At 36.8% G+C, this 14,009-nt stretch overlaps 2 protein-coding genes across 3 annotated transcripts in view; one reads left to right on the top strand and one right to left on the bottom strand.

Annotated features, from left to right (window-relative positions):
• The first annotated feature begins 1,646 nt into the window (after positions 1-1,646).
• LOC132203708 (semaphorin-2A) overlaps positions 1,647-14,009 on the top strand; it is a 292,313-nt gene continuing 279,950 nt past the window's right edge. For both annotated transcript variants that reach the window (XM_059631661.1, XM_059631660.1), the window contains exon 1: positions 1,647-1,819. The gene's annotated coding sequence lies outside the window, so the exon portion shown is untranslated. The remainder of the gene's footprint in view (positions 1,820-14,009) is intronic.
• LOC132203361 (radial spoke head protein 9 homolog) lies at positions 10,334-11,512 on the bottom strand. Its single transcript, XM_059631079.1, has 5 exons — positions 11,298-11,512; positions 11,109-11,232; positions 10,835-10,976; positions 10,626-10,748; positions 10,334-10,492 (listed from the first exon to the last, which is right to left on the bottom strand). Exons 1-5 carry the CDS (start codon positions 11,510-11,512, stop codon positions 10,335-10,337), a joined length of 762 nt encoding a protein of 253 aa, XP_059487062.1. The 3' UTR covers position 10,334.

Below are 14,009 nucleotides of genomic sequence, written 5' to 3'. Positions count from 1 at the left end.
GCTCTCACAATATTTTCTCCTAACCAAAAACGCCATATTAAAAACCACTGCGAGTTCCTTCTGGAAGTAATATTTAATTTTTTATACTTATGGCGGTTAATTGAAAATTTACATTATTTTATTTATTATTAATTAATTGGTTAAGATATTTATATATAATTTTCTTAGTAAATTTTCCTTAAACAAATCGCAAGCCAGCAGAAGTAAGAAAGCTTTTTAAAGGAAATAAAAATGATCTAAAAATTTAAGAGAAAAATTAGCTCATTCTTCTTTATTATAACTCTGGTAAAGTTGGGAATTTCAATTTCGGCTTAGCTGAATGTGTGAATTTATTTCCCTCCTTGGCTTTCTCCTCACCAACTTCACTTCCAGAACTCACGCAATCACATTCCATTTCACTTGAGCGCTCCATAAAAGCCCTAAATGAAAATGAATCGGCACTTGGTGGAAATGTTCCGCCTGGCTCGGTGGTTGCGCCAAACTTTGCTCCACAATTGATTTTCCATTTCTCCAAGATCAATCGACCGATAAACGAAATAAAATCCATCTCATTAGCCGCTCCATTGTACGAAATGTATATTATTATATTTAGTTTTGTTTTATTTCGACTGAGCTTAGAAATGAGAAGAAAAGAAAGTGCTTTAATTTTAAAGAGGCGCCCCGCTGCAAACGACATGTAGATGACGCAGATTAAGGCTGAGGATTAAAAGAAGGACAGGGTGCGAATCCCCCGCTCATTTTCCTTCCAACCCTCTCGTCTCCGTGCTCGTCCGTCGTCGGGTGGCTTTTCTGCCGCCTTGGCGCAAAGGAGACCAACTTTTAATGGCATCAACTCCGAGTTTTGCTCACCATAATGGCAAAAACTGCGCCATCCGCCCTCCTTCTTTTCAGCCTTTATTGCCAGTTAAAATCTGTTAAAAGCACGACCTCCAACTACACAGAGGCCATTTTTAGAATATTTTGTACCAACAATTAGGGTTTTGCTCCAATTTTCATATAAAAATTTTTTTTATAACTTTACTGAAGTAAATCCAAGAATATGAGAAAATTTGTGAAAAATGAATTATGTATTATTTTTAATTCTTTTAGTTTTTGATATCTAAAATAAATTCTGATCAATGATGTTTTTGTTGAACAAAATAAACATAAAATCAATGATCATGGAAAAAATTCAATTATTTTCAACAAAATCATGCTTTTATTTTGCATACAAATTAATTCACAATAATATCTCTCTATAATCACACAAATTTAATAATTCTCGTTCATCAAAATTTAATAATTTAATTCCAAATATAAGCCTTGCCAACTGAAATTGCGCCATTTATTTGATATAATCATCGATAATTATATTTTGTTTCCTTCATTCGCAACTGGATTAATTTGCTCTTTTTTCTAAACAAATAAAATGCGAGCATTGAGCATTTGGAAACATTCTGGGTTTAGCGAGCGTAGCTTTTCAAATTTATTTTATTTTCCTCCCTGCGAGCCGGCGAAATCCGTGTTATGCCACCCGGCATACTCGAGTGTAGTGCGGGCGGCCTAGGTGGCGGGGGGAGCGAGGCGTCGCTCCCGGGCCTCTCTCCCTCCCTCGCCGCCGCTCTCCGCCGGTTCGCCGCTCCATCAGCGACTCCAGTTGTGCTCTGCCCGGCGAATGGAGAGGAACAATCCACACGTGCCCCAAGACGAACTTTTCAAAATTTGCTTGTAAACATTCGTGCGTGCTCGCGATCACTCGCATTCTGTGCTCGTGGTGACCGCAGGTGTCCGAAGTGACGAACCCGCCCCCAGCCGACGGGACAGCAACGTCCGGAGCAAGGTAAGGGTCTTGGACTCGGATCTGATAATGTTGCGGACACACCAGGCTTGGTGCTCCTTTTTTATTTAAAAATGTTGCATTCTTTAATTTAGTTTTAAATGTGGTTTAAAAATAAGAATAATTTACAGAGAAATAAAAAAATTTTATTTTAAAATACATATAGTTTTCAAAAACGTTTGAGTAACTTTCGGACTTAAAATACAAGTTTTTTTTTTCAAATTACGATCTTTACGCATTTTTTTTTACTTTTTACCTAATGCACATTTTTTTCTATTCTTCATGCCAATCCACTTTACAATAATTACAATCAATTTTATAACAAAAGTAAATATGTATAAAAATAACATAAAAAATAATGTTTATTTTTATTGTTATATTTGTTTTGAATATTAATAATAAACAATTAATTAATTTTGTATTTACTTTAATATTTTACATTAAACTGATAATAATTGTAAAAAGGTATGTGTGGTCAATATTTTGGTGTGCAAACTTGGGAAGAACTTAAAAATAAATATTTACAGACAGATGATTCAGGAAATCATCTGATCTACGTCGTGCAAGTCTGTAAATGATTGAATAGGATTGATTATGTATCTCTCGGTATCTCTAAAAATTGAATTATCTTTAATTTTAATATTGCGACTGACTGTGGTTGTTTAAATTAGATAATATTGATAGTTAGTGATTACCAAGGGAATTTTGGATGAAGTGCTTCAACAAAATTAACCAGTTATTTATTTAAATTTTGATTGTTCTATCACAAAGGCAATCTTGCTTCCCATAGAGGGATAAATCATGATTTATGCTCATTCAAAATTATACGATTTAATTTTAAATTTCTAAAAATAAAATAATTATTATATTATGTCTTTGGGGACATGATTTGCAATTGTTATTAAGCTGATCTGTGGCATAAAAATACAGTTATCAATAATTAGCAAGACATTCAAAATTAATTCGTTGAAGAACAGAAACTCAAAGTTTAGCAAATCATTGATGTTGAAAATTGTGGAAATTTTGTCCCATTTTTTGCGTTTCAATTTGTCCTGAAGGGTGCGATTCGCGACGCAGAAACACGTGGGCTGTAAATAAGTGCAAGCGTCAAACACTTTTTTTATACTAACTTGCCACGCAGTTCATAATAAAATACTTTCTCTCGGCACGGCGTGACAAAGTCTATGAAAAAGCAAGCAAGGGTTTAGAGGGGATGAGAACAAAAGAAAGCTAGTTGCACCCCCGCGTCATTTAGCATGTCTTCTTATTACCGCTCACACCCACGCTCTCTCACTCGCACCCCCGCTGCATTTTTCACCCCCTGGTTAATAAAATTGCCGGTCGCCGCCGGAGAGGTTGAGGTTGGAGAGTCTCGTTCCTCTGGTATAATGACAAGCTTGTTTTCTGCAACTCTATACACATGTGACACACACGCGAGCAGTAACGAGCTCCGTTATTGGCCATTATGTCTCCACTTTTGACGCACGAGTGCGCAACTTTTGCATGGCGAACGGCAGTAAAGCGACTCATTTCCCAAACCGAGTGGAAAACGAGCTACTTTGGAGACGTGAAATGGTGAATTATTGAAAATAAAAAATTATTTCTCACGCCAGGATACACACATGAGGCAAACTAAAAATTGAAAAAAAAGATACAGCCTGCTAATAATAATAGACGATAATAATCATATTATCTACCTGCATAAATAGATTTTTTTCAAAAAGTATCTTTTTTTGCAGCATACAAAATAAATAATTTCAGGCTTCTCCTTAGAAACAAATAAATTTTAATTAGTAAAATCATTGCATCAATTTATCATTTAAAGCATTCTTTAATGTAGGAATATTCATCTTATTATAATTACATTTTGTAAATTAGAAACCAGCATGTTTTGAATTTTGATTTTGTTTGAAAATTTAAAACATATGTTTTTATAAAGTTAAATTATTAAATTGAAATATTTAAATGCAAATAAATAAATATTTTGAATTAACTTAATACCATGAATTTTTTAAAATTACTATGATTCAATAATGAATTGCATAATTAAATAATCCAACGAAATATGAACTAAATGGCAAAATTCATTATAATATTTTTTGTGATTGGTGAAGGTAATTTGAACCACAATTTTGGTGTTTGAGTTTGCCTTCTGTTAAATTTCATTTTGTTTAGTTCTTACCTGTGGCCACTTGGTAGACAGGTGTGTGAACGCCAAAATTATTATTATTTTTTTTCAAGAAAATATTTAGTAACCTTTTATTAATCAGTAAGAAATATTGACACATTTTTATTTCAATTCACTTTCATTCAACCATACTTTTTGGTCTTTGGCTTGACTGAGAAAAAAAATGAAAAAAATTTTTGTCTCAGTCAGAATCTTTTTTCTCTGATTTGGTATCGATGGGCAAAAAGAGTGTGCTGTCACCGCTCGTAATAAACTCGGGGCAAAAGTCTCTCACTCGTTTTCGATTTTCTGACCGGGAAAACTTCTTCTCAAAGATCTCGGGGCCGGTCGGTTCTTCCTTTCCTTGGGCAGAATAAATTTCAACCTCTCTGCAGAAAAGAGAGAGGGTCAATTTCCGCTGACTTTGTAATGCACCTCTCTCCCTCTGCTCGGTGCCGCAGTTTAATTATAAAATCCTGCAGGAAAGTAAATTTTATTGCGATATTCCGTGATAAAACAAGGAGGCGAAGATTTGCAGCCGTTTTATCTGTCGCACACCCGGAAGAGAAAGAGAGGGAGGGATGGTGTATTATATCGATTCGGCCATACCCGGTCTGTGTGTGTGCACCCTGAGAAATGCACCAAGGGCGGGGGAGGACGCAAAAAGAGGGCAAAAATTAATTTATTAGCCGGGCGGGCCGGGCTGCTGGCCGAGGACCATCTGTTTGTTCTGGGCTGGCGAGTCGAGATAACAAAACAACTCAACCAGAAGGAATTAGTACATCCAACGGCGGCATTAGGGTGAAATATTGCTGCAGAAAGCACGCCGCAAAAAATGTTCAGAGAAGAATCTCAGCCAGCCCTTCTGACTCAATTGTCCCGCTGCTCTTGGAGCTACTGATTGTTTTTTTTTTTATTCTTTTTCTTTCGACCCGGTCGCTTTCCTTTTCAAGTTGCGTTTTCTCTTTCTCTCTGCGTGTTCCAAATTAGATTTGCGGGACCGATTGCTTCCTCTCTCTGCCAAGTTGCCGCCCCGATTGGCTGTTTTGCCAAATTTATTGGTTTGCAAATCTGATTTCGCACACAACGCAAACCATCATGTGGCTATTGCGTGGGCGTTGTTGCGTCTATCCATGTGGACGTAAATTTTTTTCTTCAAGCAAGGAACGAACGTACAGAAAAAAGCTTGTTGTGATGTGAAAGGCCGTTCCATTGGAGGCATTGGACCGGAATAGAACCTCTGAAAAGGAAAATTGTTGCTATTTCAAGACATGTGTGTAACTTCTTCTAAATATGAGAAAAGCACAATGGTGAATAAGCAATTTTGACAAAAACCTGTAAAACTTTTTTCTAAATTTTTCTAATTATATCTGAAAAAAAAAATAGAACAAATTGCGCTCCAAATTTAATTTGAGAGAAATGTTTCTGTGTATTATTTAATATTTTTTCAAATCTCTGTTAATTTAATTAATTTTTTTTCTATTGTACTCGTTTGAAAATAACATCATATCATGTTGAAGAGTAGTGGCGCTCACGGGAGCCACTCTGCAAAATCAAACACAATACAAACTTGTCTGTATAACTACATTAATTAATTTTAATTAAAAAATTCAAGTATACTTCAATGCAAAACTCTCAAAATAAATCAATAAATGTTGATTTTTTTCTTTTTATGGAAGAAAGATTGATAAAATTTTATCAGAAAAATCATATTTAATACATTTTGTATAAATTATTAATATGAATTTTCTTTACCCTTGTAAAGTTAAAATATTTTTAATGATATATTCATTGAATTTATGCAGATACCAATTTTAATCAGGGTTACTTTACTTCCAAAGCTGAGTTTTTTTGTTTCATTCTTCATTTATTTTTCCTCTTTTTTTATACTGTAGATAAAGCAGAGATCGCGGGTGAAAAAGCTTGCGTGGTGTCTGCTCTGATTTTTGCTCATAAAGTGAGTGTGCGTAGTCATCGGAATTTGTGTCGCCCGTCAATCAAACGCCGTACGCGGCTGCTGGCGAGAGGATATTAGCGTAATGAGTTATTGATTTCGGCGAATCAATCCACGGCCAAAATTTCGGATCTGTATGTATATGTATGCAGGCGGTAACTCACTTTTGATGCCGCACACAATCGAAACCTGCTTCCTGCTCCGGCGCTGCTGCCGGTGCTGATTTTTTTTCCAAAAATAATCTCTCAGCTGGGATTAGACGGACGCTTTTCAAATCGATAATGTGCCAGCAGAGAGGTGCGAGGCAGTTGCGCGCGATTCCACGCCATTTTTGCCACACAGAGAGAAAGAGATGACAGTTGTATTTATTTCGCAAATCTCATTGCCAAAAATAGATAGTTTAAAAAACGCCATGCGGAATTTTTTTTAATCTTTTAAGAAAACCAAATATTTTCGTGGTTTCGATTGACTTATTACTTGTTACAAAAGATAATCGATTTTTTTTTTCAGACACAATCCGCCTAAACTCCAAAGTATAACAAATCTCTAGCCAAAGTGTGTGCGAAATTGAGAGTGACAAATTCGCTAGCATTAATCTTTGTTGACGAAATGACGCGAGGCTCACACGTGCGTGTCGGCGAGGGCCGTTTTCATCTTCATTAAGACTCGTCTCGTCGCTCTCTCAGTCTCTCGCAATTATTCTAAGTACGCCTGACGCACGTATATTTTTTAATTTGCGAAAGCAGCGAAGAGTAAAACTGCGTGCTTCGAAAAACACACACGAGACGCGATGAATTAAGTAAGAAAGATGATGCGGTGGGCGCCGAACCGGCCTCCTCGCGTTGGTAAATAATGGGAAAACGCGCAGTCACGTTGCTTGGAGAAATATTTTCAAATCGCTCTTTAATGTGTTTTGACACCTAAAAGTCCCAGGGTTTTCTTTTAGTTTTATATTATAATTATTTTCTCTTACAATCAATTTAATATTTTACATTAACAAGGTATTATTTGATATTAAAATCCACTTTAATTACATTGTAAGTTTCCAATAGTATATAAATTCAAAATCAATTTGTATTCCGGTTTAAATCATTATGTCATTAAAGAAAATGCTGCCCGCCTCGCACAAATTAATTGGGTGAACCAATATTTAAGTCAAAATATGAAAACAGCCGTTTTTTATATACATAATACAGGGTGGCCCATAAGTAATCCGTGGTTTTTAAACGCTCGCCACGGACGAACGGCTGGACGAAATTTCATTTTCTCGGCAGATTCTGAAAGCCCAACTTCACAAGTTTTTGGCTGGCACAATGAGAAATTTCGCAAATTTGAAAATCCAATAGATTTTACAGGAAAACTAGAAAGTGCCAAGTTGCCTTATGGGAGCTCCCATGTAGCGGAAAATGAGTGTTCGAGGGTAGAAGTGTGAAACATGTTTTTAGGGGTAAACGACCTCCCTGAACACCGTGACGTGGCCAGATTCTTGAAATTTTGCTTCCTTCTAATTTTTTTCTTGACAAATTTATTATTTGCAAAAAGTGATCAAAAAAATGAACGCTTGAAGATAAAAATCTGCAAATTGCTGGAGGCGTGGATCTTGAACATAAAAACAACGTAATTTTTCCAAACTTGTTATTTTCTGGAAAATTGCCCATTTTCACAAGGGGTCCACGTTTTGGTCCATTTCTCAACTTCTATGGGAGCTAGAAACAAAACTTGAGGTGATTCTGAAAGCTGATTAAATTTCCAATTTTTTTTCTGTGAACAGCAACTTTCCAACGACGGCTGATTTTCCGGAAAAGTAAAGTAAAAAACTTACTTATTTTTCACAGGGAGTGTGCAACCCGCGAAAGAAAGTCTAAGTAGCCAAAATGTAACTTGGTTCTTTGGCAATACACCCCTAAAATTTCAAAACTTTTCCTCCAGCCGTTTTTCCGCAATCGCCGATTTTCCCGACCCCTTTTGAGGAAAACAAAACTTTTCCGGAAAGGCATGTGTGATACATCACTCGATTAGGCACATCAAGGAGATGCTAGAAATGAATTTTTATCAAAATCGGATCATTTTTCCAATTTTTAGAGCAGTTTGAATTTCCATTTTTTTTTAATTAATGGAAAATGCTCTAAAAATTGGAAAAATGATCCGATTTTGATAAAAATTCATTTCTAGCATCTCCTTGATGTGCCTAATCGAATGATGTATCACACATGCCTTTCCGGAAAAGTTTTGTTTTCCTCAAAAGGGGTCGGGAAAATCGGCGATTGCGGAAAAACGGCTGGAGGAAAAGTTTTGAAATTTTAGGGGTGTATTGCCAAAGAACCAAGTTACATTTTGGCTACTTAGACTTTCTTTCGCGGGTTGCATACTCCCTGTGAAAAATAAGTAAGTTTTTTACTTTACTTTTCCGGAAAATCAGCCGTCGTTGGAAAGTTGCTGTTCACAGAAAAAAAATTGGAAATTTAATCAGCTTTCAGAATCACCTCAAGTTTTGTTTCTAGCTCCCATAGAAGTTGAGAAATGGACCAAAACGTGGACCTCTTGTGAAAATGGGCAATTTTCCAGAAAATAACAAGTTTGGAAAAATTACGTTGTTTTTATGTTCAAGATCCACGCCTCCAGCAATTTGCAGATTTTTATCTTCAAGCGTTCATTTTTTTGATCACTTTTTGCAAATAATAAATTTGTCAAGAAAAAAATTAGAAGGAAGCAAAATTTCAAGAATCTGGCCACGTCACGGTGTTCAGGGAGGTCGTTTACCCCTAAAAACATGTTTCACACTTCTACCCTCGAACACTCATTTTCCGCTACATGGGAGCTCCCATAAGGCAACTTGGCACTTTCTAGTTTTCCTGTAAAATCTATTGGATTTTCAAATTTGCGAAATTTCTCATTGTGCCAGCCAAAAACTTGTGAAGTTGGGCTTTCAGAATCTGCCGAGAAAATGAAATTTCGTCCAGCCGTTCGTCCGTGGCGAGCGTTTAAAAACCACGGATTACTTATGGGCCACCCTGTATAAGTTATTAAAATATTGAATACAAATAATTATACATAAAGTTTTAACAATTAAAATAATGGGAAAATAAATAATTTATTTCAAAAAGTATAATAAAAAAATTAAAATAATAAATATTGAATATGTTTTTGCAACTTTAAAATTATTAAGAATATATTTTATTCTTATTATTTATTATTATTTTATTATTTAATATATTTTTTTATAGTCATAAACAGTAAAAGAACTATTATGAAGCTTCTTAAACGGTGCCAGACATTTGCTAAACCGCGTGTTTTGCTTTTACCTTTTTGGGACTCTTTCGGTGCGAGCGCAGAGGAGCACGAAGCTTCCGTGGCTCATTTTCATACAATTTAAATTCACCCCTTTGCGCGTGCAAACGGATTTCGCGACGACGACGTATACACGCGGGTGCAGAAAGAGCAGGGGGAAATTACGCTGAATCGAGAGGAGTCTGCTAATTAATTTACCAGAGAGCAGCAGTGACTGCGATTGAGTCGCGTGCTGCAATTAACGTGAAAGAGAGGACTAGGCGTTCAATTAGGTGTGTATTTTTCCTGCCGCGTCAGCACAAATGAAATGCCGCACATACGCGTCTTTTGCAGTTTGTCGAACGCGCTAATATCGTTATCCGCTGGCGCAGAAACACAACACGATTCAGAGTATGCACCTTTAGCAACAATAATAGGTGATTACATAATTATCTTATTTGCTATGCTATGACACAAACATGTTGAAAAGCATATGCATAAGAAATTTTAAAATTAAAATGAATAATGCTTTTGAAAAACTAAATTAAAACTAAACACAGAATAATTAGAAAATTTTGGGCTTGTTTAAAAATTCTTACAATTATTCTCAGCTTTTTTAAGCAGCACTTATGATTAATTTCACCTATTCAAATTTGACTGAAATGATTAATTATTAAGCTTCAAGCTTTTTTAATTAAATATCTGCGACTGAAAATTGTTTGCAAACAGGGTTTTAAGATTTATTTAATAAGTACGTTTTAATTGAATATCCAAAAATCATTGAAAAATCTTGTGCTAATCACGGTTAAATTTAGTTGCTGTTTTAGGCTTGAATCTGCTTTTAAAGTGCTTCTTGAATTCTCATTAAAATGTCATTTTGGCCTTTTTGAGAGCCAAGATGAAAAATTAATTATGCAGGCTGGAAAACTTCTCATGCCACTCTCAAGAGCGAATCTCTTCAAATACGACGCTCCCTTTCTACTCCTTTTGACGAGAGTCAATATTATTCTTTCCCAGGGTAATGCACACACACACACACACACACGCATCCTACACTCTTCGGCGCACGCAATTCCAAGTTTGGTTTATATTCGAGTGCAATTCAAACAGGGGCCTGAGGAACAAGTTAATCAGATCATGTAACAGATGTCCCAGTTCCTTCTGCCGTCGCCCAAGTACGACCAGCCGTAGAAAGGTGACTCCACTTGGTGGTGGAAGGTCAGTCCAGGCCACAACAGACTCCTGACCACAGCCACCTGGCCCTCCTGCTCGAGTTGCAACCTCCAGGCTGTAATTAATCGTAAAAATTATGTGTGTATTTTATTTTATTTCCTCGGCTTATTTTATTTCATTTCATTCGCTGCGTATATTTAAAATTCAGGGCGTGGTGATTTGCATAAAGTGAAATGGAAAATTCTTACCCGGAGGGAAGTCGGTCTTGATGGTGTGGCGCGAGTCGAGCAGCGGGAACATGACTTTGGAGCCGCGCAAGTCCTCGAAGTGGACGTAGGAATCGTGGTCGGCCAGCTTGTCAAACGACAGGCCTGCGCCCAACAAAACACAAAGGGAAATCGGGTGAGATTAAATTCGCGGTCGGAAGGAGCCGGAAAAAAGCGACGGCCCGCATTACCTTTGAACATTTTGTTTTTGGCAGTCTTGTTGTCCGATCCAATCAGAAAGGCGCTGCGAGGGATGATGGACATTTCGTTGTTTATCACGGCCACTGCCGCAGTCAGACGATCTTCCTCTTTCAGACTGACCTCCTTTTGGTCCTATCGAAAATTATTACTTCGCTCATAAGGTTAATTGAAATTAATGCCCAAGAGCAGTATTTATAATTTTTATAACGGAAAAATTGTTTCTTAATAAAATTAAATAATATAAATCTGACGTGTTTGACTCACAGTTGCAGACATGAAGTTGAACACGTGGCTGGGAATCCCAGTGAACAGGGAGGTGCAGGCCTCCAAAAGTCTTAGGGCCTCTGGCTCCACCCTAGGCATCCTGACCCACTCAATCAGATCGTGGCTGTGAAAAATTTGAATTTATAAGTAATTTAAAATCAGTTTAATATCTAGTTTGTTTTTGTATACCTGTAGAAATACTTGATGTTTCTGAAGTAGTCGGACGTGAATCCTTGCAGAATGTAGTAGTCGTTGGTGATTCCGCTGATGCGGCCCCAAAACTTGAGAACTTTGAGTTTGTTCTCGGCCTTCAGAAAGTCAATGGCCGTCTTGACCAGAATTTTCTGCTCCGGGCTGAGAAATTCGCCCTGCAGAAATGGAGATTCCACTAGAAAACCTTCCATTTTCTTCAAAATTCAGCAAATGTTTCCAACAATGAACAATTTTGCTTGACTGAAATTTTCATTGTTCTAGATATTGCCGATTATTGGATTTTTCTCTCTTTTGTAATTTAGCAATTTTAAACTCACATTTTAATGGGAAGATAACAATAAAATACACAAAATTACTTTTCATTTGACACTTTTTTCTAAAACGTACACGCCACACGCATGAAATGGAACAAAAAAAAATCAATTAAAGACCCCTAGTCCTAAAGCGGCGAGACGCTGAAAAATGTTTATCGCCGGGAATTTCGGTGGCCCTTTCGGCCCCCCGGTTTGCACCAGACCCAGGTCTCAAATGGATTAGCCAAAGGATGGCAAAAGTGCGAGGGGGAAGCGACTTTGGGCTTAGCTAATGCCACCTGGTCACGTAATGGGCTCGCGGGAGGCCCGGCCTAGCCTGGCAATATCATTAATTTATGGCCGCACTAATAGCCCCGGCGAATTATTAGTATTGTGCACGATGTGCCGATGTGAGTGTGCCCTTAAACAAGAGGCGCAGACCGTGCTGAAATAACAATCAGCCGAGACAGCGCCGTGACTAATTTTATTACCGCTCGTGTTTGGGGATTTGCGGTTTGTTGCGCAAATCAACAATTTGGCGCAATTAGTAATTATTTCCCTTTTGAAATGTTTGGCAACGAGATTCATCAGAAAATTATTTGCTTTTAAATTTAGAATAAATAATGATCAAAATTATTTATCTTAGAAAATTTATGAAAAACATGCAATGTAAAATAAAAAATGTTTTATTTTCAATGATAATTTTTGATAATTAACTATCTTCAGGTCAACCGTGGATATTCTAAGAAAAAACTTTTAACAATAATGAGTATTTTGTCACTAGAAATGAATACCACTAATTAAATGAGATGGCAATTAAAGCTATAATTAATTAAATGTGGACTGAGTTAATTGTCATTATATTTATTCTCATTTGAATACTCAAATTGTATTTAATGTTTAAATGAAATGTATTAAAATTGAATAGAATCAAATATTATAAACATTCCAAATTAGGGAAATTTAGTATTAAATTTAATGAGATAGTTCATTGGGTCATGTTTATTCAGAATTTAATTAATATTCAATCCAATGGTTATGAAATGGGAAATTTTTATTTCAACTTTAGAATTCCTCATAAACTTCAACCGTTGTCTGCCAGTGGCATGATTTGAAAAAATCATTATTATCTAAAATCGCTCTACCGCACGAAACGGGAGCATTTAACAAAATATATTGCAAAACTTTGGTACAAAACGAAAATTAATCGCACCGCGGAGAGCGAAGCCGTTCCGATATAAAAGTGAAAAACGAGCGCGTGTCAAAAAGTGCGCGGCCGCAAAAAACGATCCATATACTAATAAAATAATAATCACCCGTCGACATGCACTTTTCATTTTCAAGGGGACTGCAGTCGCCCCGTATGCTATTAATAAAATAAAAGCCAACCCGTCGGCCAACCCCTGGCTATCAGAAACATTTTTAATCTGGGCCGCCCTTTACTTATTACACGAAAGCCTCACACCCTCGCTCTTCCTCCGCGGCCGCTCGGCAATAAATCTGCCGCAAAGCAACAGCGAATTCAGCCGGCCCTCTCCCGCTGATTTTTAATACTTTATTCCTCATCACGCGGTTTCTAATATAGTCAGCGCTTTATTTACGGCGCCAGTGTGTGCTGTCGCGCAGCCGAGTGCTAGTTATAAATTCACAACGCACTTGGTAGACGTTAAGATGGAAAAGCGTCCAAAATGAGCCACCAAAGTGTGCAAAACTTGTCCTCAGCTCTATGCAAACGTACTTTGAAGTTCATTTTAGATTAAAACGAAGCAACTGCTTGATCCATAAATTTTCAATTAGAGTGGTTTTAAATAAGTAAAAAAGCAAATAAAATGCATTTTTACTAAAATATTTCCAAGAAAATGTGTAATATTTTTTAAGTTATTTCTGACACATTATTTAGGAAATTTTGAAATCATTTTATTTCAATTAAAACTTTAAAAAAAGGCATAAAGTTTTTTTATTTTAATTTCATGATTTTTTCAAAAGTTTAAGTTGTGCTAGAGTTCTTCGTCATCCCTGGGAAAAGTTGGTTTTCATTCTGTACCGAGCTGCGCTGATTTATAATTTAATTAAACGTCCCGCATTTCACTGTGAGTGGTGTGAGCCTGACATTCGCACAGCGCCGTATTCAGAATACTGTGTGCAAAGATAGGAAAAAAACTGCCGCACTCGAGAGTGGCTCGAGTGGGCGTCTCTCCGCTGAATAAATATATCGCAGGAGAGCGAGAGAGACGACGGGATATCATTTTTATTATTCAAATCTATTGCGCGTGTCTGCGCGAAAATGTGCGAATTAATTTTCCGCGCCGACGGGATCCTGCCAGCGTCCTTTTTGTCCAGAGCTTATTATCGCCGAGCTAACGCAGCGTGGAATAAAAAAGAGCAGAGAGTGAAA

The sequence above is a fragment of the Neocloeon triangulifer genome, unplaced genomic scaffold (genome assembly GCF_031216515.1).
Source record: "Neocloeon triangulifer isolate White Clay Creek 2 clone unplaced genomic scaffold, ASM3121651v1 ptg000017l, whole genome shotgun sequence".
NCBI lineage: Eukaryota > Metazoa > Arthropoda > Insecta > Ephemeroptera > Baetidae > Neocloeon > Neocloeon triangulifer.
Note: the sequence above shows the minus strand (reverse complement) of the source record. Positions and strands in the feature narration are given on the sequence as shown.

What these genes read in the sequence shown, in the direction of transcription:
- LOC132203361 (XM_059631079.1), bottom strand. Translation starts at nt 11,512, where the DNA reads ATGGAAGGTTTTCTAGTGGAATCTCCATTTCTGCAGGGCGAATTTCTC. An exon ending in AACATCAAGTATTTCTACAG is followed by an intron (nt 11,233 to 11,297) that starts GTATACAAAAAC and finishes AATTTTTCACAG; the next exon opens with CCACGATCTGATTGAGTGGG. An exon ending in CAAGACCGACTTCCCTCCGG is followed by an intron (nt 10,493 to 10,625) that starts GTAAGAATTTTC and finishes GATTAATTACAG; the next exon opens with CCTGGAGGTTGCAACTCGAG.